The following is a 26,179-nucleotide window of genomic DNA, read 5'->3' on the forward strand; positions in this document are numbered from 1 at the left end:
CCAGTAACTAAGGATGTTAACAAAAGCTCAGTTGCTGATAGTCATTAATATGATCAAAAGACTAACTGAAGAGATCATATGGAAAGCTGGATGGAGCTGAAAGTTTCCGCAATTTCTGTTAGTCAGTGAATTCCCACACAAGCTTATGTTCAGTGGGTTAACACAAATGTCAATCATATTATTTGCCTGAGGGTCCAAATGTCTATTAATAGGTGGGTTAAGCACTTTGCACTCTCTATTATGTGTTCCTTCTGTTTCTATTTTTATGGCTGATGCCCTGCCAGGAACCTAGGGAGAAACAGTACAACCTAAGCTAACTGTTCCAGCACAAATGTTGGAACTGTTATCTCTGTTGGCCTAAGGGCCTGGCACATGTGCAAATTTAGTGAAATATGCTGTCAACAAAACAAACAGCCTAAGTGCATCGCTCCATGTATAGTTAGAGTAAAAGGGTGGTTCACCTTTAAGTTAACTTTTAGTATGTTATAGAATGGCCAATTATGAGCAGCTTTTCTTTTGGTCTTCAGTATTTATTTTTTATAGTTTTTGAATTATTTGCATTCTTCTTCCAACTCTTTGCAGTTTTTAAATGGGGGTCACTGACCCCAGCAGCAAAATTTTATTATTATTATTGTTATTGTTACTTTTTGTAACTTTCTTTTATATTCAGGCCCTCTCCTATTCACATTCCAGTCTCTCATCCCAACCACTCCCTGGTTGGCTAGGTAACTTAGACCCTAGCAACCAAATAGCTGCCAAAACTCCAAACTGGAAAGCTCCTGAACTGAAACTGAGATAACTAAATAACTACAAGTAATTAAAAGTAAAGACCAATTGCAAATTGTCTTAGAATAGCACTCTCTCTACATCATAATAAAAGTTAACTCAAATGTGATGATGTTAGTGAGGAGCGAATCTGTCCTGTTTCACAAGAAAAAGCGGCGAAAATGCCCTGCGTCAAAAAAAAATAATTGTTGCACATGTCAAAAAACTGACACAACAAAACACAAAAAACTGCGCGCAGCTATTTTCTTTTTTCACGAAACAATCCACCAATGGCAAAACGCAACAATTCGCCACAAATCCATGCCTGCCAAATTATTTCGCCCATGAATAGATGTTATTCTTTGTTAAAGGACACTAATGCGAATTGCAAGTGGATACCAAGAATTCTGACAAATTTCAGATTTTTTTACCAAGCAGTAAGCATCGCTATCCCACTGGAAAAAAATATCAAGCCTCAATAAGATTATGTCAGGTTATACAGATTTATTCCTAAATGGGTAGGGGCAATGGCTTGGGCAGTGGCTCTTTTATAAAAAAGGAATTATTCTGCAAACCCTTATTTTCTTTAAGATTGGTGAAAAGAAAACACCAGCCAATGCATTTTAATTAATGTTACCATAACAGTGTCCCTTGTCTCCAAAGTCTTTATGTATGTATGTATGTATAACTTTATTTATAAAGCGCCACAAGGGTACGCAGTGCTGTACAATCTTACAATATACACAATTACACACAGGCAGGACAAGTGTTATAATAAATACATATAAATACACAGGGAATAAGTGCCATGTGGTATGAGACACTATGGGGCAGATTTACTAATCCACAAATTCGAATCCCGAATGGGAAAAGTTCGGATTGGAAACAAAAATTTCTGAAGATCGCAAATATCCCGAAAATGCTTACGAAAAAATCATATCAGTGACGATAATATCGTATTGGCGATCCAAAAGTCACGAAACTTTCATACCGAACCATTGTAAACAGCAGCAGAGCCTTTCCGAATTTTTCGCATGGCCGCTCGAAAAAAAATCGCACGGGCGCTCGTAAAAGTCGCGCGGGCGCAAAAAAATCTGTGAGAATACGCTCGGAGCGTTCGTGTCTTGGTAAATCTCCCCCTATGATTTGTAATCAAATGTGCTGCTGAGCAATTTTTTAACTGAGAATGTACATGTTTGTATAAGTGAATAATCCTCTATTATCACCCACCTTTCCTGCTATTAATGCTTATGTACATCATACACATCTACAGCAGAAGCGTTGATAGAAACATCTTCAGGTTTCTGATGGAGGCACATGTTAGGATTTACCAGTCAATTGTTTTGCTCCTTTATTGCTAATAGTATGATTATGTGGCTTTGTTTTATTATCTTATTGCTAATAGCAAAATTATTTGGCATTGTTTTATCATCTTTTATCTGATGCTCATAGTGTATTAGTTATCAGTTTGAGGAGTAACCATATCTAAAACGATACTGTTTCAAAAATATGCTTTTGCTTGATGAAATCCTCAGCGGCTATGGTTGGTTTTTCCTGTCAACAATGTCATTCAAATCCTTCATTGTCATCATTCTCAAAATATTGTTTAATTCACTTTATAACTAATAGGCTTATTTCTACTCCCACAGATGCCTAGCCTCATATTTTCTATGTCAAATCTCATCTACAATTTGCTGAACAATCAATCTTAATCTCCCTAGAGACAATAAACATCCAGAGAAGACTTTATTACTCTACATATTTAGTGTAATTGGCAAAGGCAGACCCATTGATTTCAATACCAACCTCAAGGTCATTAATTGGGCCCAGACCTGAACCCTGAGGTACTGCGCTCCAATTTATATGACTTTTTGAATGACTTCCATTAGCAAATCTCTGTGGTCTATATTTAAACCAGTTTTCCTACCCAAAACGATATTTTATTCAATAAGTGACATGGTTTGACAGTATATAAACAGCCTCTGTATTTCAAGTGATGTATTGTAGGCTTTACTAAGAAGTGAAATTAGTTCAGATTTCTCTGTGTTTTGTTGAAACTTTTTGATTTAGTTTTATGTCAAGCTGATTTGACTTTTAATTTGACTTTTAACCCTTTCACTGCCAGCTGTTTTGAACAAAGTGGAACTTCTACTGTCGTAGTTTTTGAACATTTTGCACTGTTTCAATTTAGGGGCTTTTTCTCGGGGGGACTTTTAGTTTACCCAGGAAAACTATATATCGTTTTTTTCAGGACAACCTAACCTTTCAAAATATGGAATTTTTGTGTAATTCTAATTCTGTAACAAGATATAGGCTTCTAAATGTCTTAAAAATAAAAAAAATTTTTTCCATAATATAAACACATACACCAGAAACAAAAAATATTTTATGCATGAAAATACAACTGATTTGGAATGTCCCATGTCTCCTGAAATTATACATTTTTAGAAAGAACAGATTTTTATCAAAATTTGTGAAATTTCTTAAAAATCGCTTCAAAGCTTCCAGTCTATAATATCTTATCTCCTACAGGTCATAAAGTAACCAGATAAAACACCCTAAATATGAACGCCAGGGGTCCACTTAACAGTTTGATGCCCAATATGTATAGGTTTACCTAAGTATGTGGCATGTAGGGGCCCCAATGTGAACATACCCCCATATGATCTATCATTTCTGTCATTCCAGCTTCTGCAAAATCAACACATTTTCATCATTTTATGTAGGATAAAGCTACAAAAAGTACACACCCCAGAAAGCCATATATTTTTGGAAAGTACACATCCCCTGAATGCAAAATGGGCACCCATGTCTTTCTACTCCAAAGTACCAAGCTGCAAAGCTTTCCTAAAGTTGGCATTTTTTATAACATTTCCAAAAATCCTCTCAAAGCTTCCAGTTTCCAGCATCCTATCTCCCACATAGCATTAGGTACCAAGATAAAACACCCTAAATATGAATGCCAGGGGTCCACTGAACAGATGATGCCCAATATGTATAGGTTTACCTAAGTATGTGGCATGTAGGGGCCCCAATTTGAACATACTGTACCCCATATGGTCTGACATTTCTGTAATTTCAGCTTCTGCAAAATCAACACATTTACATCATTTTGTGTGGGATAACGCTGCAAAAAAGTACATTCACCCCAGAAAGCCATAGAATTTTGGAAAGTACACATTCCCCGAAATCTAAAATGGGTACCCATGGCTTTCTACTCCAAAGTACCAAGCCACAAAGGTTTCCTAAGTTTGCCGATTGTTATGACATTTCCAAAAATCACCTCAAAACTTCCAAAATGCAGCATCTTATTTTCTATAGGTCATTAGATACCAAGATAAAACACCCTAAATATGAACCCCAGAGGTCTACTGAACAGTTTGATGCCCACTATACATAGGTTTATCAAAGCACATGGCACTTAGAGACCCCATAATATACCTTGTGCACACTAATTTCATGGCTTACCTTTACCTAATTCATAAACACACGGCAGTTTTATGTGGAATAGAAACTGCAGAAATGTAGGGTGACCCCTGAAAACCATATATTTTTGGAAAGTACACATTCTGACAAATCCAACATAGGTAAAGAGTCCTTTCATCACCCAAGTACCAATCCACAAAGCTTTCCTAAAGTTAGTGGTCTCTATGACATTTCAGAAAATCGCCTAAAAATGTTGAAATTTGCCACATTTATCTCACACAGTTTCTTGCATACATAGGCAAATCACCCCAAATAGGAACACCACAGGCCTACTGAACAGTTTGAACTCTATATGCATAGATTTACCAAACTATGCAGAGTACAGGGGCACCCAAATAAAAATAGGGCATATGAATTTTCACATATGACGCTCCGACTCGTGCAATTTTTGCACCCGGTATGTGTATTATGTGCCATAAGACCCCCTAACAGAAAGGAGACCCTAGAAAACGATACATTTTAAGAAAGTACACAATCTGACAAAACAAAAATGGGTAAATACATCTTTCTACTGCAAACTACCAAACTACAAAGCTATGCTAAACAGAACGGTTTTTATGACATTTCTGAAAATCGTCACAAAGCTTACATTTTACCTCATTATGTACCCCAACAATTTGTAATGTACCAACATAAAACACTCTAAGTATGAACGCTAGGGGTCTACTGAACAGTTTGATGCCTTATATGCATAGATTTACCAAACTATGCGGAGTACAGGGGCACCCAAATGAAAATAGTGCATATGAATTTTCACAAATGACGCTCCGGCTCGTGCAGTTTTTGCACCCCGTATGTGTATTATGTGCCATAAGACCTCCTAACAGTATGGAGACCCTAGAAAACAATACATTTTCCGAAAGTACACACTCTGACAAAACAAAAATTGGTAAATACATCTTTCTACTGCAAACTACCAAACTACAAAGCTATGCTAAACAGAATGGTTTTTATAATATTTCTGAAAATCGTCACAAAGCTTGCATTTTGCCCCATTATGTACCCCCACATTTCATGACGTACCAACATGAAACACTCTAAATATTAACGCCAGGGTTCTACTGAACAGTTTGATGCCCAATATGCATAGATTTACCAAACTACGTGGGGTACAGAGGAAGCCAAATTGAAATACAGCAGACAAAATGTCCATGTGCAAGATAAGTAACAAAGAACAATATGAAATGCAATAAAATTGCTAAAATCCCCCCCAAAAAACCTAACATCAATGTTTTTTTTTTCCTAGTGATATCTGCAGTCAGAATCACAGTTTGAGTATTCTGGCTTGGGCAAATTAGTTTTACAGACAAAGTCAAGCGAACAACAACTATGCATAACTGAAAATGCAATAAAATGGCTAAAAATGCAATAAAATGACTAAAAATGCACCAAAATCACAGAAAATGTAATAAAAACACTAAAACAATACACAAAAGGTATTACGCAGTGTGGTTAGTGAATACGCTATCCGCAATGGCAATAAAAAATGTTTTTCAGGCAAGAATAAAAACGATGCTATAAAAAAAAATTTACATAAGTGTGTAAGTGAGTGTGTACACATGGCAAAATGTGTTTTGTGTGCATGTGTGTGTGTGTGTGCAAATAAGTGTGAGTGCTATAAGTGCTGTGAATGTGTGAAACCCCCCAAAAATGTATGTGTATGTGTAAGTATAAGTGTGTACTAGTAAGTGGGTGTATGTGTGTTTATGTGGCTCTTACCTGGGGTTAAGGAGCTGGAGATCGCAGGAGGGAGACAGGAGATGCAGGGACAGCAGCTGCAGTTAAGAATCGGTGAGTGGGCGGCACAGGAGGAGGGGGGAGCGGAGGGGGGAGTGCAGGAAGGGAGGGAGAGAGCAGAAAATCGAATCTATGTGCTGGCTTTTCTTTTGGGCCTCCTGGGCGATCGCGCCCCAGGGGCCACTAGTTACCCCCCTCATTCTCTAGGAGTTCTTTACCTTGCGTTCGTTCTCTGCACTGGGATTAAGCGCTGAGCGCAGAGAACGAGCGCAAGATAAAGAAAGCGTATCTCCTACGTGCTTGGCGCCTAACGTCTTTTTATGCCAGCACGTAGGAGCTACGTGCTTGGCAGGGAAAGGGTTAAACATTTGTTTTGATTTTGTACTGGTCATGTAAACATTAGATTTTTTTTTGCATAATTGTTCTAGTCCATGTTTATGCATATTTCTATAGATTAAGGATGATGTTGCACGTTTATTTTATTGCAAGAAAATACAGTTCTATGCAATTTAATGTGCAACCAATATATAAGCGTTTTTCCGCTTGCCGAAAATATCAGCCCTACGCCTCGTGTGGCATCAGCCTTAGATATCTGGATTAGGAATGTAACCACATTAATGATCCTTTTTTTTTTTAAATGTATATATTAAAATAGTTTGGCATATTTAGACCTTGTTGTTTTTCTTCAACCATAGGGCAACATGTAACATCTGTTTGTGTGCTTCGGAGAGCATTTTGCTCTTTTTATTTAAGCTGTACTGATTTGATTTATGGCACATTATATTTGTTAATGTAGACATCATAGTTCTTAGTTATACTATATTACTGGGAATTTTCAAGTCTCTAATCACTTGTAATTCATGGCTCATGTATTTTCATTATCACTGTACATGTATGTTTGCTTACTCTTGTTATTGATGTTCAGATCAATGATAACCATGTTTAATATTTATATTGATTATCAAGTCAAAATGATGAATTTTTAAATAACAGGTATCAATTTTGCTTTCTTTAGTTTGGGTGAATGATGTTCCTTGAATGATAGTTAGTAACATTATAGCTTTATCACTATATCAGGTTATTCTATTATTTTTTAACTTTAATCTTTACTTTTTTAGAACATATTAAAGGGATACTGATATGATAAATGACAGCACTGGAATTTTGCTAATTGGTTTCCAAACTGTGGAGCTCAGTGCTGTAGTTGCAGGCCCTATCCTGGAGGCCCACTGGGGAGAGATTGGGGGATAAATACTTATTTATTGCTTTGAATATACCTAAAGCAACATTAAGGTGACAGTTATGACCATATTTTCATGTGTCTGTAACCTTGTTATGATCTAAGTGGTCGTATGTTAAAGTGGACCGGTCACCCAGACATAAAAAGCTGTATAATAAAAGCCCTTTTCAAATTAAACAAGAAACCCCAAATCATTTTTTTATTAACACATCCATACCCATTATAAAAGCATTTCAAAATACCAGCTGTCAATCATATATTGACTGCTCCGCCTCTATGCCTCAGGCATAGAGCTGGGGCAGAGAGATACTTTAACTTTCAATTCAGAACTTCTTAGATGTTGCTGCTCTCCTCACATTCCCCCTCCCTCCGCACCATGTAATACAGGTATGGGACCCGTTATCCAGAATGCTCGGGACCAAGGGTATTCCGGATAAGGGGTCTTTCCGTAATTTGGATCTTCATACCTTAAGTCTACTAAGAAATCAATAAAACATTAAATAAACCCAATAGGATTGTTTTGCATCCAGTAAGGATTAATTATATCTTAGTTGGGATCAAAAACAAGATACTGTTTTATTATTACAGAGAAAAAGGAAATCAATTTTAAAAATCTGAATTATTTGATTAAAATGGTGTCTATGGGAGACAGGCTTTCCGTAATTCGGAGCTTTCTGGATATCGGGTTTCCGGATAAGGGATCCCATACCTGTACTGTAACCAGTGCATAGACCTGGGCATCAGGTCCCCCCATACTGGCACAGAAACAAGATTTTGGCAGGATGCAATGCCTGCTTTGATAACAGTGTCCACAAAATGGAACCTGCCTGCTTACAGCAATTGTGAATTCCAAGGCTGAAGAAAATAAGATTAAAATAATTTATATAGTGTAAGTAAAGTTTAATTTGCTTGACAAACACAATAGAAAACAATTTGGAATTATTTCTTAAGGTGACAGGTCCCCTTTAAGAGATTGAAAACCACTGCACTAACTGAACAAAGCTATGCCTCTTTCCTGTCAGACTAAGCAACATGCATTTCTTTACCATGCCAAATTACACTTTCTATTAATTATTTTTTGTCAAAGATCCAGGGCTGGCATCACTTTAGTGGTGTCAGTCTCATATTTGGCTATTAACTTTCCACCTGGGTATAGTTATACTTACATAAATGCTTTGTTTACATACCTCTGGGGTAATGTAATAACAGGTGCAAAATGTCCTTTAGTACTATGTCTATGAAGATTTTCATTCATCCAGGTCATGGTATATCTAGTATAAATAAATTTAAACTAACTGGACTTGTTAAGTAATCATTGAAGATGTTTTACTACTCATCCGAGCAGCTTCTTCAGTTCAACTTGTTGAACTGAAGTTGAACTGAAGAAGCTGCTCGGATGAGTAGTGAAACGTCTTCAATGATTACTTAACAAGTCCAGTTGCTTTAAATTTATTTATACTAGATATGTCCTTTAGTACTGTCAGCTAACGCTACTACACACTACTAATAGTTTGCTATGGCTTACTAATACTGAGACATTTTGCATCTTGTGTTACATTATCCAATGTCTGTTTTGACAAAAGTTGATCTGATTGACTGCTGATGGTTAAAATTGATGCTACTAATCCATATTTACTTGAACTGGTTGGACTGGTACATTGATAATGGACTGCTTACTTCAGTGTGGCAGTGCATTGATATGTGGCTTAATCCAGTGTGGCAGTGCATGACATGTATACAATGAGTACAACTTTAATAAACAGGGTACACAATACCTGTGTTGCACATTAGTTAGGAGTCTAAGTGCTACAAACACAAACAGAGCACTACAAATGTATTTGTGAATTAAGGCCATAGCTGTCTTTCTTATATTTCATTATGTATTTTACGTTTTGCCATGGTAACAAAGGAGTTATAGAGCAATGCTGTTAAGCATTGCCCTATAACGCCTTTGTTACCATGGCAAACCATAAAAAACATAATTAAATATAACAAAGACAACTATGAATGTATGACAAGGGTTCATAAAAGATTCAAAGGATAAGTAAACCTTAGACGTTCAAAGGTATATCTTCTCTCTGAAGGTATATCTCCTTGACTGTCTTTCACTGTACAGTTACAGAAATTGACCAGTAGTTGGCACTGTTGTTACAAATTTCATTATATTGGCAGTTAATAAAAAATGAAATAACTTTGAAACTGAAAAAAAAACAATTTAAATTGCAAACGTGCTTAGAAAATCACTCCGAGTAATTTTACATTCAGCGTTTTTAAGGTTTACTTATCCTTAGCAACAAACTGATGGTATTAGATTAATTTAAATATCAATTTATTGAGGGCAAATTCATTACAAAATATTCTCCACTATAGTTAAATGTCAAGCCACAAAGTTCATATGTGCTTGTATCTAAAAGAGACGGTTAGATTCAGTGTGATATAAAATGGCAGCCAAGATTAGGGCTGTATATTTCTATATCTCATCACTAGCAACATTTCAGCCAAAAGATCAATGTCATGAGGGTTAATTTCACTCTTAATAGTTTGTTCAACTTAGCTGAAGACTCTCCAATAAAAAATATACGTAATTAAATTAAGCCCACCCCATTCTCTCACACTAGAGATGACCATGACTAGAGATGTAGCGAACTGTTCGCCAGCGAACTAATTCGCACGAAAATCGGGTGTTTGCAAGTTCGCGAACTTTTAGCGATGTTCGCAATTTTGGGTTCGCCTTAGCTGGAGCCAAATTTTGACCTCTCACCCCAGAGCCAGCAGATACATGGCAGCCAATCAGGCAGCTCTCCCTCCTGGACAACCCCCGGACCACTCCCTTACCTATATAAACCGAAGCCCAGCAGCCATTTTACATTCTGCCTGTGTGTGCTTGTTGAGTTAGCATAGGGAGAGAGCTGTGCAGGGATTTGAGGGACAGTTTAAGTAGCTTTGCTGACTAGTAATCTACTTTCTACTGCTCTGTATGTAGCTGCTGGGGACAGCTGCCCTGCTGATCTCATCTGCTGTAACCCAATAGTCCTTGTAAAAGCAGTTTATTACACAAGTTTAGAAATGTAGTGTGATTTCTGCCCTTTACAGCACAAAACGCAACGCTGTGTCAACAACGTATTTTTCAGAGAAATTTTTGCCCTTGATCACCCTCCTGCATGCCACTGTCCAGGTCGTGGCACCCTTTAAACAACTTTAAAATCAGTTTTCTGGCCAGAAATGGCTTTTCTAGGTTTTAAAGTTCGCCTTCTCATTGAAGTCTATGGGGTTCGCAAAGTTCGCAAAAGTTCGCACTTTTTGGCGGAAGTTCGCGAACGGGTTCGCAAACTTTTTTTGTGAGGTTCGCTACATCTCTAGCCAAACTATATATACTGGCACAAAATATGTTCCAACCAGTGGCATTCATAGACATCCAGGCTCCTGTTGCCTTTCACAATGTCACTGCCGCTCTCAAGCCATCTGTGCACAACGACTCCTAGAAAACACATCTGCTAAAAAAACACAATGAACGAACATGTGTTTAGCCGCAAGCTGCTTCTGGGTCTATATGTTTCGACATCTTCCTTCAGTTAAAGTGCAAGTACCTTTATATGCACTCAATGCTCCAAAGTGCATTATGCTGCAAGAATTTTCTTTTGGAACAGCCTTGACAAGAAAGGACATACTGTATCAGTTTCAACATATATTTAATAAATGAGATAAAAATAGTAAACTTCTAGCCTACCTCTCTAATCCCTCTCCACTGTAGTTCCTAACATTCTTGCTAACAATAGCTCTGTACTTATTGCCCCCCAGCAAATAGCTTGATAATTTGCATAATTCTATTAAAACTTATACTCCTCTACAATTGCATATTCTAGGCCACAGCTGATAGAATTTTAAACACGTGCTTCCCCCTTTATCTCCCAGTAATGGTGACTGTCTTGATTCCCTAATTTTCGAAAGAGGAAATCGAAATGGCCATTGCTGCTTTACCTACAGAGAATACACCCCACTCTAAGTGAAGGCACTAAAGACACTAAAGAGTTCATTCACAAAGTTCTTATAGACATATGTAAAAAAATGGCTGTCACCAACAGACTACAGCAGGTGGTCCCAGATCTTGTTCCAAGAAACCTGAGTTGTAAAATCTCTTGACTCTAGCTATGATTCTGTAGAATGAAATTACCTGAGAGGTCCTTCAGCTTTTTGAATTTGGTTAAAAGATCAAGCTGTTATATAAATTCCCAACAATCCATGATAGAGTCAAAGGGTTACAATCTTATTAATGTTCCCTTCCATGGGGCACAAGACAGGGATGTCCCTTCTGCAAAATAGTGTTTGCTTTAGCATTTGAAGTCCTGGCACTATTGATAAGGAAATCCTCCAAACTTAAGTTGCTACCATACGTACTGCAGTGGAGAAAATGTCCCTCTTTACTGATGACCTTCTAGTTTATCTATCTGACCCCAAATACTCCTTAGTTGCCCTTCTTACATTTGTAATTGCTTTGGTCAATTCTTTGACCTTTAAATAATCTTGGAAAAAGTCAGTGATTTTTCAAACTGACCCTAACCATCCCTCTGGGCTACCTTAAAGGAAAGCTACACCTGCTGAATAAATATTTAACCAAAGAATAGTTTGTGGTTGTGGTGAATCCCTTTAAAAAGAAATACTATCAAAACTTGTGTCAGATGATTATTTAGATGCACTGGGTTATTTATGATCATTTATTATTTAATTTTTTACATAATAAAGCCAGACAAGACTTACAATTAAAATAGTTCATTGTACACATATAGAGATAAAACATAACTGAACGTATAAATATCTACTTGAAAAACAGCTTCATCCTCCCAGCCCACATAACCCTGCCTGCATGCGGTAGCTCTTATATATCTACAGTATATGTAGTAATGTTTGGTACTTACCCTGCTTATAAACTATGAAAGAAGAATATTGTTTGGTTTCTGTCAGACTTTTTAGACTAACCAATCACATATCTTTCGAATTCTAAATTACAATGTCTTTCTCCAACAGAATGTCCTTTAACCCTTGCATCGCAATTGGAGGGTGGAGCAGATCTAGTAAAGATTTTGAGAAATGGAGGAGCACATCTTGACTTTAGAACCCGCGAGGGACTAACGGCTCTGCACAAAGCGGTTCATTACCGCAACCATGCCGTACTGATGGTAAGTAAAATCTGCTGTAATGCCAATATGGGAATCAGTTTCATAAACAGGCAATACTGAGAAAGAAGTATTGTATTGATTGTTGAGATAGCATACTTATGTGCTTGCTCTTTCCCTTGTACTTGTCTGTTGAAAAGCCTGTTGAAAAGACTTGTCAGTTCTGCAATATATTATTTTATCCTGATCCAGACCCTCTTGGATTTGGGTGCTTCACCTGACTATAAGGACAGCCGTGGCCTGACACCACTCTATCACAGTGCTATGGTTGGGGGAGATCCCTACTGTTGTGAGCTGCTACTCCGAGACTATGCCAGCCTCGGCTGTGAGGATGAAAATGGCTGGCAGGAGATTCACCAGGTGAGTTCTGTGTTTTGGGGCCCTAAGACAGGAAGACAGCACAGGACAATCAGGGCAGGACAAGGGGAGATGTTTTGCAACATTGTATAGGGCTTCTTAGATGAGTAGAGTGGATTCAAAGGGAAAGTTAAAAATGAACATGAAAGACATTTACAAGAGTAGGTCCCTCATGTGGATGAAGAGCAAAAAAGAGAAATCTTGTAACCCTGACTAGCAGGAAGGGGAAACATTAAAACCTGGGTATGTTATGTGTATGGTACTAAAAGCATAATTTAAGAAGAAATAACGTAACATGAAGTCTCTGTGAGCTTCTGTGGAACAGAAAAGAAGAATTATGAGAGGCAGGAAAGACCTGAGACTACCACAGACTGGAGAATCCTGCAAGCATAGTCCAGCAAGGAGGTCAACATAATAGCACTCTGCTCATAGAATTTTGGTTTTCTTGTATTTACTTGTTCTTATCTCTTTTTCCCAATATTCATTTTTCTCTTCTTGCCCTTATGCTTTTGTTGTTATGTTTCTTTTCCTAACTACCTTTGCATCTGGTTTCCTTTCACTTGCCTCAAACCTTTTATTTGGCTCTCATTTACTTTATCTTGATCGCATGGACATGTCTTGTTTTGCCCGTTTATTTGCTGTTTGTGGTTTTTGTTTCTGTGGCCATTGACACTTCTTCTGTCTATATTTTCATTCTGGCATCTCTTTAATATTTCCATAACCTTTTTGGTCTGATTATTTGATTTATTTTCACTATGTACCAACCTTTGTTACATGTCTGACCTGGGCTTTTTCTGTCTGTTTCTTCCAATTTCTCTGTCTCTGTCGGCTCTCTTTGTTCCTTCCCTTTGGCTCTCTCTTTGCACCTTTGCTTTATCTGATTCTCAGGCTTGTCGGTATGGGCATGTTCAACATTTGGAGCATCTCCTGTTTTATGGAGCTGATATGAGAGCACAGAATGCGTCAGGGAACAGCGCTCTGCACCTTTGTGCACTCTACAATCAGGTGACAGTGACTCAACTATATATAGACTGCTGGGTCAGACAAGAAAGTACTGACACATAGGGATGCACCTATCTAGGATTCGGTTAGGGATTCAACCAAGATTCAGCCATTTTCAGCAGGATTTGACTGAATCCAGGCCAACCAAATCCTTAAAATAATGTGATTTTTTGTCACATAAACAAGGAAGTTGAAAATTTTTCACTGCACACAAAGAGTGTGGTTCTATTTATGCATATGCAAATTAGGATTTGGATTCAGTTTGGTCTTTGGCCGAATCCGTCGCAAAGGATTCAGGGTTGGCCGGATCCTCAGTGGATTCGGTGCATCCCTACTGAGACCTAACCATGTGACATAACTACAAACAGAAAAAAGTATTTGCAGTTATGCCAAAATCTAGGCTGTTTCATTTTTGCCAGGGCCACTTTGCTTGCACACATAGGGGAAACACATTTTACATATGGTATACATTGACAATAAAGCTACCTATTTACATAGAAAATAAAATTACACGTCATGTAAAGCCACTACCCTGATAATACTGACATTTTGATAAAACAAGGTATAATGAAGTGAACAGGGTCACCATCTTGTGACATCACATTAATGTTATACAAAAAAAATAGAAACCTTAGTTTAAACAATTGTGCATGTATTCCAGTAAGGTCAAGATGAAATACAACAACTAATGGGTCATTAGTTTAAAAAAAAGTCACAAAAAAGTATCTGGCAGTGGTGGGAGTTAAGCTGTTCAATTTAATTATTTCAAATTTTAACAACACTAAGGGGCCCATTCATTAAAGTCTGAATTTCGGATTGTTCTAAGTACGATTGGAAAAAATTCGTACTAACCATGATGATTTCTGATGTTCGAAAATTCTTTTCGTGCTTATACAGAAAATCGTGGTAGCGATCCGAAAGTTACGAAATTTTTGTATCTGAATGATCGTCAACGGCGCGAAAACCTTTCTGACTTTGAAACTTCAATGCATGATTTTGGAAGCTTTCCATAGGACTCAATAGCACTCTGCAGCTCCAACCTGCCCAAAAGATAGTCATGATACCCAAGCTTAAATTAATTCCGAAACTTTCAGAATTGTTGCACAAAGTACGAAAAGTAAGACTTTTGTGTGGAATGATGAGGGTATCACGAAAAAGTCGTACTTTTTTAATGATAATATCCTTATAACAATACTAACAGTTCTAAAGTTTAGAAAAAATACAAATTTTTAGTAATCATGGTCCTTGTGCTCTAATAAACCTTCCCCTAAGAAAGGATTAAAGGATAACAACAGAGGGAGTGTAAATCTTTTTGGATTCACAACTAGAGTTAGATTTACAGATGGGGCAGTGCTGTAAGTTAAAGAAAAATAAAAATACATTGAAATTAATTTAGTTTAGAAGTAACTCAAATGGAGATTAAAGGAATAATTTGATTTTGCATTCAGTACCACAGGCATGGGATATTTTTAGTGATTTATTCAAATGTGAGATCAGAGCTCACCGCAGAAAATTCACCCACTTTCTATTCATACCTATGGTATTTTTAGAAGCGTATTTGCAAATGGGTGAAAGTTAGAGTTCACCATTTGATAAATACACTTCTAAAATGAATGAATAGAAAGTGGGTGAATTTTTCTGTGGTGCACTCTAATCTCACATTTTTATAAATCTGCCCCCTAAAGTATTATGGATGAGGCTGGAGGAGTTACGTTTCTCAGCGTTCTGAAAAGTAAGCACAAGGATTTCAATGTTTGTCCCACAGACTTGGATTGATGTTGATTGAAGTTAGCATTATTTGAGCAGTCATTTTTAATGTTAATTAAAAGAAAATGAAAATATTTTAGGGAAAAGAAACTAAAGCAGGAGGCTAACAAAACAACACATGGGATTACAGTATAAGACATTAATGGTGTCAGGCAACATTCTGTGACGTCTGTGGAAAGAAGACATCCGTAATAATCAGTAGACAGTGCGTAGCATTATTAAGCATACATACTTAGATATTAGGGACTTGTTAGTAGTCTGTATGTAGAAGCTAATTTCAGGAAAATATATTAGTGTTTTCTAAATAGCGATGGTGGGTTAAAGGGAAGGTGAATGTATGTATGGTTTGCATGCCAACTAATGTGCTGATATGTAGTCTCCTTCCTGACTTGAACTTTCTCCTTCCCAACAGGAGAGCTGTGCTCGGGTTCTTCTCTTCCGGGGGGCAAGTAAAGAGATTCGAAATTTCAACAACCAGACTGCATTCCAGGTACAGCAATAAAACTTGATATAAGACTTGTTGCTTTAAAGCTGATTTCTACTATGCCAGTTAATCTCAGGTAACACAACTTCATGCAATTTGTACCTCTAATTATATTCCTGTAATATACAGTTAAACTTCGTAAATTTGCAACTACTTCCACATATAGCCCTCTTATGCTACTGCATGGGAGTACCGCTACAGGAGTCCTGTGCCTCCGCTATATGGAAGAGCAGGTACACTATTAAATGGCGTGCCTCCACCCAGGGTCAGGACAGGTTGAACTGTGGTACCCCTCCCTGGGTAACTTCTCTGATCCACAACACACACACACACACTGAAAAGGTTGATGGATTTATTGGCAGGACGCTATACCTTTAAAGTTGCAGACATATATACAGCCTGCAAGCCAGGGGTATCTTCACTCACATAACACAGGCGGTACTTTCTGAACTGCTGAGGGGAATCCCCACTTATATTGCAAATGCTTCACAGTCCGAGAAGCACTCCCTTTGGCTTTCCGTGCCCTGAGAAGAGCACGCTTTGCTCTTCAGAGCCCTGTACAGGACCCCCTTTCCTTCCGCACCCTAAAAAGCGCGTGCTTTCTGCCACTGGGGGTTTTTCAACTACTTTCTTTTACAGAACACTGTGGGAGCTTCCAGAACCTTGCTTGTCTCTCTGCTTCCTTGTTCCAGCACACCTCCCCTCTCAATTCCTTCCTGTCAGCTCACACAGAGGGTGGGGGCTCCTCCTCCTTGCACAGTAACAACACAAAGGAGAGACAAGTGTACACAGCTCCCCTACACACACATGCCATACTTTCCATGGTTGCACAGTTTCTGTAACGAATCCTTATGCACTTGCTTGGAGAGCTCAACCTACTTGATGAGAAATCTAGCAGCACTCTGTAAAGTTGATGAATGTAGTAAGCATATAAATGAGTTGTAAGTCAAGTCACTCCTGATGTCAGTGGAAAGTTCACTGCAGTAGGCTGCACTGCAAGAACCCCTAGCTAATTCTGCCAAGCCCAATGTTGGTGATAGGCAAGTAATAAACATTAATATCTTAAGCCATTTTCTAAGCAACAAACAAATGCTCTTCAACAATTTACACCTGCAGGTGACACTAGCTCATCTGGTTGCAGCCTAGCTATAATATTTGAGGAGACCAACAGTGAATTCTTAGTAACTTTCTATTAGAATTTCAAATTTTCAAAAAATACTTTGTTATTTGAGTGCTAGCAAGCCATAGCTCATTCTCTACAGGGGATTCAGTTTAAACTATTAGTTCTTGTATTGAGATATACAAGGGCTTTGCAAGCCTTGCTGATGACTTATTAAGTTACCAGCCATATAAAAAAAAATATATATACATATATATATATATATATAGATAGATAGATGATAGATAGATAGATAGATAGATAGATAGATAAAAGGGTCCTCCCTTGCCAACCTTAGATGTGCTGATTGTAATGGCTAGTATTAGTGCAGGAATTGATGTTCCAGGCTGTAGGTCTGTGGGTCAGGGATAGTAATATGGAGACAATTACAAGTATAAGTTTCAGGCTGTTTATTTCAGTTGCAGGCACAGTTTTCTTTTTTCTCCTCACTCTTCCAGTGTGCCTTGCCACAAAACACTTTTCTGTCCCCTTATTTAGGCTCACCCCCACATACATTGTTCCATATGCAGCCCATTTTCTAGCAAGAGAATGCTAATTGACCCTCTGCTGGGATGGTTCCTCTGCTAGGTTAATAATGGACAAGGAACCATATTTCCAGACACAGCAGAGCTTGTTTGATGTAATTTGTAACAAGGGGTCAATAAAATGTTAATGTCCTGGAGCAGTAGTTTGTATTTTAGTATTTGTATTGGAGTTTATTTTATTAATTCTTTTTTTAACCTCTCTTCTGTGGGATATGGCTTGTAACAATGATCTCCTGCACATTTGCAGAATGCAACCCTTTCTTGCTAGATGCATAACCTATTTTACCTTCTCTGACTCCCTGATATTAGAATTGGGCACTTCTTGTGTATACACTCAGAAGCAATGAGTAAAGTGGGAAAACTGAATAAATATTGCACTGCAAGGGTGGGCTTGATGCCACAATATCTCTGGCTTTTGGGAAAAGCATTTTCAGATAGTATATGATGTTATTTAACTTATAAACTCTATATAACTTATATTTTTGGCATTGCTTTTTTGGGAGAAATAATGGCTGTAAAGAATATCATTAACTATATTTGAGGGGGGGGGGGGGGTCAGAGTGAATGAAAGGAAGGGTAGCATAGGGTGGGGACTATTTTATGAGGATTACCTATAAGAAGGCTAGCAGAGCCAAATAGGCTTGTATTGCGACCTGTTGACCTGCATCCTCATTTATTTATTTACCCACACCAACATTATTGAAGATATCCATTACTGCTAGTTGCACATACCTTACTGTTTATGATTCTAAAATTCTTCTAGACTTCTTCTACAGTGCTTCTGAAGTTACTGTAGAGCCAGTCATTGCTGCCATCATGTATGCAACACTGTACAGCAGAACTTTAGAATAAACATAATGTACACATGTAGATAAACAGGGGTCAAAGTATTCTACAGGACGTCAGGATAAAAACATTTTTCATATAAACCATGTTACCATGAAATTGTTTCAGTGCTCAGTCAACTACTTTAACAATACATTTTTTTTATATATTTGTTGATGTTACTGGTCCTTTTAATTTTTTTGTTCATCTGTTTTTCAGTAGATGTCAACTGCTGTTGATGACAGTTTCTGACCTTACCTAATAAACTGTTACTTAATTTAAAGGATTTATTCAGTGAGCCCAGTTGTTTCTAACTGTAATGCAGGAGTTGCATTATAATGGTAGGGTGAGTCTGAAGATAGTTGCAAAGACACCAGTTGCCCTCATGTCCCAGGGATGAAAAGATTTTCTGTGTCTATTTTGATGTTTTGATGATCCCTTAATCTGGATTATTGTCAGCCTGGTATTAGCACATCCCCCTTCAATAAACAGAGCCATCTGTTAGCATGTCTTACCTACCTGTATGGCCATTTATGTATACATGAAGACATACCCCATGGTGATATTTATTGTGTACATGTGCTTTTGCACAGATATGTTTGTAAATGAAATGAACATCTCAGAATAACACTGATTAACTCATAGAAAGCACATAGAAAGTTATATGTTCTAAGAGGAACCTGAACTGTCTCATCACTGCTTTTTCCATTCTTTCCTCTTATACATGTATATTGGTGCCCTGCATCCATTAAATACAAATCCCAACATCTTCATTCAGGTTGTGTTCAAGTACCTTGTACTTGATCCCAATTAAGATATAATTAATCCTTATTGGAGGCAAAACAAGCCTATTGGGTTTATTCAGTATTGAAATAATTTTTAGCAGACACAAAGTTATGGAGATCCAAATTACAGAAAGATCCCTTAACCGGAAAGCCCTGGGTCCTGAGCATTCTGGATAACAGATCCTATACCTCTATATATCACCATCCTAAAGAAAGGTCCTAAGAACGACCGAAACATACATTGGATCTTTGTGCGATGTGCTCACAATAAAGATTGTTATTTTTTAAAAAGTGTGTGCCAGTCTGAAAAATACATTTTATATATATATATATATATTTTTTTATATATTTTATTTACATTTCATCTGAATGTTATATTTTATTTTACATTAAACAATAAACAGTCTGTCACCATATATGATGAGGAAGTTCTTGAATTACAGGAAAAACCGCTATGTTTTTTAGTGGACCAGAAAAAATTGGTGTAAAATTCGGTGGGACCACAAGACTGCGTAAAATGAGGCAATATGTCAAATTGAGGTTTCACTGTACTGATATCCATGTCTTCTAATTGTAGAGCTATTTAATTATGTCCCTCAAGTTGCCATTTTAGCACATGCTTGTGCATTATTTTTACTGCAGGATGAGGATTTCTCTTTTTCTGTATCTCAGCTTTGTCTGTATAAATTAGGACCACAGTTCTCCCCATCCCCCCTTAATACTGGTAAAATGTAACCAAACCAATGGGATTGCCTTCAGTAGCTGTCATCCACTCCAGCAGGATTGCCCTCAGTGCTTGTCAATATAATCAATGTGTCAGCTAGTGAGACAGCTCATTCCATACCTTGAGATCTATTTGGCTTGATTCTCTTGGAGTAGTCATGTCACGTCTAGGCAAGCAATATCCAGATATATGTAAATGTGGTAGCTTTTCAAGAGTAGACCATTGAATAGAATCCTGAAAATTAAAAATAAAAAAAAAACATTTTGCAAACATAGGGGGGTGTTACCATGGTGCCCGCTCCCACTATGTTTCCTTTTTTTTTTTTTTTGAGGAAGACTCCGGTTTATTGTCTGCAAGTGTTTTCTATCACCAGCCACCTTAGTGCTGAGGAAAACTGACTCCTGAATACTATACTCACCTTTCCATTTGTGAGATGTCTAAACAGGACAGTAGCTTGCCTCCAGCAGACAAGACAAACACATTAAACTTCCAGAATAATTATAGTAATAAAGTAAAGGTTCAGCCATTGGGGAAAGAGAGCCACAGAGAAACACTGCAAGGGGGAGAGCTGCTGCAGCATTTAAGGTACTGAAGGAGGAATAGCATCTGCTCTGGAAATGCAATCATAACAGAAAATTAACCATTGCAAGCTTTTGCAGTGCATTCCGCTACCTACAGGCTGCTTTATTCCTTATAACTCTGTTTCTTATAACAGCAATTGCCAAAAAAAATAAGCTTCATTTATTGCTTACCACTGTAATTAGAAAATAACATGCACTGATAAATTGCACTGTTCTACATTTGGTATTATCAGACATAAGGGTTGGTTTCTGAGGGTGGTCCGTTTGATGGGTAAGTCCTAGCAGTCCAGTTAAGGCAAGCCCCTCCCCATTAGAGACCCCTCCCTATTTTTTTTTCAACTACAGATGGCATATTGCCACATGGCCCAAGTATAGACAATTGCAAGTAAAGGAAATAATTAATTAAAAAAAAAGAATGGTTGGTGTAGCCAAACATTTTTTTTTTATTTGGGCTGACAAGGTCTACCTACCAGGGCATTCACTGAGGGCCCCTGGTGAGTAGGGCACTTTTAACAGTATGATAGTATGAAGTTCCATGATTTCTGATGGCAGCCCAGGTAAGTCAGGTGATAAAGGACATTGAACGCCTTACATTAGTCTTAGATTTTGAACCAGCTTCCCTACACTAAGCTTCTTATTCAATAGTGGACAGTGAGGCTGTCTGGGATGTTACTGCTTTGGACTTTATAACACAATTGTATGTACATATGTATAATTGAGATCACAGGAAGAAATTATTTTTGATGCAAGCCATTCTCCTTGCGGTTGTGTCAAAGTTTCATATTGCTCTTTCAAAATAACATTTGACTGCTATTTATATGACTTTTTCTTGTATTTCTTTTCTATTTTCTTCTTCCTTTTCTTTCCCTTCACTTAGAAGCTAAAAACAGTGTGTGCTTTGATCTATTTCACAATAAGAGCTCACAGTGAGAAACAGGACTATTGTGACCTAAAACCTGAAATGTAGAATTGTGTGTGTGAGATGGAGACCCCTTGCCTCCTCTTTTCAGATGACCCCATTACCTTGGTTTCTGTGTTGAAATTCTCCAGTATATGAAATTGTTACATTGCTAATGCTGTCTCCGCTTTGCTGTATTAGAGTGTGATTTATTTGGTTTATTACTGTGTAATTGCCAGTTCATGTTGTACTGTGATTTGATGTGTGCTAAACTAAGTATTCCCCAGGGAGGTATTTATACTGAATGTTATATAGCACCAGTACTCCTTCAAGATAAGTGTAGATAACATTAAGTGCCGACTGTACTATAAAACAGAATAATGATAAAGTAACCACTGTGGTATAATCTATAGAGAAAAATATATGTACACCATCATGTAAACTACACGTCCCTTTACTATTATAGCATAACTGTAATATAAAGGGGGTGTTATACATTAAAGGTATGTGGCATAGTCGCAACAAAATTTTTGTTGTTCTTGCCCTTTGGTGTATCCTGAAGAACCCTGCCATAATAATATTAGCTTTTTCTATCTAGTAATAGGGTGTCTCACTTAAGCCACCTTGCTCCTCTAACAAATTTAAAAAACACGTCCAAGTGCAGTATGGTTGTCCTGGGCCTGTGCGTTGAGAAATTCCTTAGGCAGCACAGTTTTAATTCATGAATTAATATATAATTCTCAGTACCATGGATAATAGCTAACCCAACTACAATATACTGTAAGTTTGGGAAATATATTGAATCAAAAGGTCCTGGTAAACAGTTGGCTAAATCAATTGGAAGCATTTTCCTGCATATCCACTTTAGTAGCTGACACAGATCATACCCAAATTAGCTAGTTTGCCTGTGGGTAGAAAGATCTACAAGGAAGTCACTTTGTCAAGTTTGGATTCTTTGCTAGGAACACACACCAACTATTGGGCTGCCTTTTACTTCTCAAGGGACATGTTTCCTCCTGGGTTCCTTTGCTGCTGTTAAAAGCACAAATATGAATTGATATAACTTACAGTGGTCCTCTTGTATCATTTACATTTATTTACTATTTGCTATTTTAGTGTTATATATTAGTTTTAGACTGCTAATACCAGACATTTGTCACAACAGCTTTATTTATAGGTCAGCAACCCTAACTGGCTATGCACTCTGTATGTGCTTCCTATATAGCATACCTTCCAACATTTTGAAAATGGAAAGAGGGACAAAAAGCAATGCCGCACGCAGGGTGGTGAAATTTTCTAACCATACCCATTTTTTGTGACCACACCCCCTAAATACCACTCCCATTTGACTAAATTTGGCAGGTTATTTAAAGTTTGAAAACATTTCTGGTGGTTTTGGGGTCTTGTTTTATGTGTTATTACAGTTTTGTTAAAAAAACTGAAATTGCCCTTTAGGATGAAGACACAAAGAGCTACTAGTAGCAGCTAATTGTCATGCCTTCCAAAATAGACAATGCTAATCATTTACTGATAACTCTCTCTATGTGTGTTTTAGGGCTGCGGCACACGCACAAAACTCCCTGTTCTCGGGCGACTAATCTCCCCAGATTGCCATCCCACCGGCGATTTACATTTTCGCCAGTGGGATGGCATACGCGGCGGCGCGATTTCAGTGAGATCGCGCAAGTTGCCTCGAGAGGAAAATTGTGCGATCTCACTGAAATCGTGCCGCCGTGTATGCCATCCCACCGGCGATTTACATTTTCGCCAGTGGGATGGCAATCCGGGGAGACACGGGAGATTTGTCGCGGGCAACTAATCTCCCCGTGTGCCAGAGCCCTTAGAGGAGGCAATTCTCAGCATTGTCTATGGCAAGCAATTTTGTGGAGTAGCCATGAAAAAGTAGCTGCTACTAGTAGCTCAGCTTCACCCTTAAGCTGCAAGTCTCAGTCCCCCCAAGAGACCTGTTTAGCTTATTAGTTACAATTGTATCTCAGTGCAGGTGTGGCTTGTTAAGTTTCTGGGCTCTCTGCCAAAAGCCCACTTATTTAATTAAGTCTGAGAAACAATGTATCTAAGTGCAGGTGAAGCTTGTTAAGATTTCTGAGTTCTCTGCCAAAAGCTACTTTTTTTTGGAAAGGAGGGGGGAGGGGAAGGTGGGGGAAGTAGGTTGTGCAAGTCAGGGTCTTGCTTTCTTAGAGTCTCGACCTGATGGGAAGTGAAAAGTAAAAGTCAAAAGATGTATACATGGGGAGAAAAAAGATGGTATTATAACTACTCAAACTAAAACCAAACAAAACTGTGTGGGGTGCCTCTGTTGAGTTCTCTCTGGGATCCAGGTTCTACCAGTGAGTTTGCATGTTTATTTCGTTTCTCCATCTTCCATGTGTCCCTAGGGACTTTCAGTGAAGTTCTTCCATCCTTTTCCCTTTTCTACCCCTTCCCCCCCCCCTTCTCCCCCCTTGTCCAGGTTTCCTTTTATCTTATGTCTTATATGCCAAAAGCCCATTGTGTTCTGCCCATGTTAAAAATTTAAAAACATATTAAGAGAAAAGCATTGAAGTTATTACTTTATTAGAATGCTTGTACAGGTATGGGACCATTTTTGAAAATGATTTCCTTTTTCTCTGTAATTAAAAAACAGTAACTTCTACTTGATCCCAACTAAGATATAAGCAATCATTATTGCAGGCAAAAAAATCCTATTGAGTTAAATGATTTTTTTTAGCAGACTCCAGATATGGAGATCCAAATTACGGAAAGATCCCTTATCCAGAAAACACCAGGTCCCGAGCATTCTGGATAATAGGTCCCATACCTGTACTCCTTAAAAAAGTTTAAATAACTATTACAGATTCAGCAGTTTATTTTTTACCAACATTATAGCTCCTTTGTGTTAGGATTAAAAATGCTGAAATCTGTTTCTTCCCTAGTTTTAACATTCAGAGCATCAGCTCTAGCAAAGCAAGTGGATGACCTCTAAAGGTAGAAGTAACACACTGCAAGAGCAAGTTAACTGGTTCTAGGAAATTATTTTATGAAAATAGGTCAATGTAAGGGGTAATAAAAGAGACAGGTTTATGGTGCAATTGGAAAAGTTCTATGTAGAGTTAAGGACTCTTACTGTGGCAATAAAACTGTGAAGCCCAGCCAAATGCAACCTCCTTATTGGACTTGGCTGTTCCTCTGGTAATGTGGTAGGGCAGCTGTGCCGCTATATTGGATAATGTTGCAGTACTTTTGAGTAAGTATTCAAGTGCCCCAGACTCCTTTGTACCCTTTCAATAAGCAGTACTTTTATTAAATAGCTTCTAGCACCACACTGATGCTTAGACTGATCAGAGGGTACTAGGTAATGTTAAGTTTAGCCTTTCAGAGACTTCCACTTTAGGGTACACCTCTGGCCAACAAAAGGATATGTCTCTGTCCAGAATAACATGACTTTGAAGTGCCCAACTGTTGGTCTACCTTGTATTAGTGGGTACCTTGTTCACTATTGAAAGTCTGGCACTTGACCCTGAGCCTGTTCCTGACAGGCGCCACTTGCCTGACTACTGATTACGTTTCTGCCTGGTCTCTTTAGTACTTTAGCTTACTGAACTGCATTTCAGCATTACACTAGTAACAGTGTCTTTCTACCTCAGAAGGCCTTAAGGGCCTGACTGTACAATTAGGACATGAACTCTGCTGAAGCAACTGCATTTGATTTAGGGGTAATGTTTCACATATGGATGTGGATCATTATAAGTTACAGCAAGAGCACTTTGGGCAATTTTTAGACCTTCTCCTGAACCGCCTCTTTCTGCTTGCAGTCCTACTTTGTCCATTGAGCCTCAGATGTTGCCTCTTTTCACCCCCATATTGTAGGGCTTCAGTAATCCATGCCTCATTCAAGGTGAGCATCAGCTATATCACTTTAGTTTTAAATGTAACAAGATAGGCTACAAAATATTCCTGTTGGTGGAAGAGGCCTTAACATAGACATCCCTTATTTGGCAAGAGAATAACCCTGTCATATAGAATGATAATGCTTTTCTTGAAATGTTCCAGAAAATCCAAATGATAGCTGACTCCTGCCTGATGCAGATCTGCCAAAGAAATTGCACAGCCAGTCAGTATGTTGTTGCATTCAGGATCCCAACTACAAAATTGATTAAAATAATGGGGCTATGATAGCAGCTTAGTAGAAAGACTTGTCTTAACTGTTACATAATCTAATTATGCCATACATATAGGTCAATGACTGACAAGCAGAAAAAGAACACGAAAAATATTTTTGACACTTCTGCGTCATGTCTAGCCATTCTCCAAGAACTTTCTGAGATTGTCTGGGGTTTGTCTTGGTCTTGATTTTATCTAAAGATTTAACTATCAGTTATCTCAAAAGGTGGCCATACAAGGGCCAATTTCATCTGCTGATATTGGTCCTTTAGACTGATTTTGCAGCTTATCTGTCCATGTATGGACACCACCAACAGGCTTCCCTGACCGACATCTGGCCTGAACTTGGGCAGATCTCGATGGGGCAGGTTTGATTTTTCAGTCATATCTGGGACCGCATTGGCTCATTGATGCAGTCCCCGATTCGACAGCACCTTTGTCCGCCATTTAAATTAATCGAATTAGCCCAATATCATCCACCAGTAGGTGGGC

General features: G+C 38.1%; 1 protein-coding gene across 2 annotated transcripts in view; it reads left to right on the plus strand.

Annotated features, from left to right (window-relative positions):
* Positions 1–26,179, plus strand: part of shank3 (SH3 and multiple ankyrin repeat domains 3) — a 189,555-nt gene that overhangs the window by 97,998 nt on the left and 65,378 nt on the right. For both annotated transcript variants that reach the window (XM_018092370.2, XM_012960073.3), the window contains exons 7-10: positions 12,251–12,402; positions 12,592–12,759; positions 13,645–13,761; positions 15,938–16,015. In XM_018092370.2, the coding sequence (XP_017947859.1) occupies positions 12,251–12,402; positions 12,592–12,759; positions 13,645–13,761; positions 15,938–16,015 (515 nt within the window). The remainder of the gene's footprint in view (positions 1–12,250; positions 12,403–12,591; positions 12,760–13,644; positions 13,762–15,937; positions 16,016–26,179) is intronic.

Source organism: Xenopus tropicalis, chromosome 3 (assembly GCF_000004195.4).
Source record: "Xenopus tropicalis strain Nigerian chromosome 3, UCB_Xtro_10.0, whole genome shotgun sequence".
NCBI classification, from domain to species: Eukaryota; Metazoa; Chordata; class Amphibia; order Anura; family Pipidae; genus Xenopus; species Xenopus tropicalis.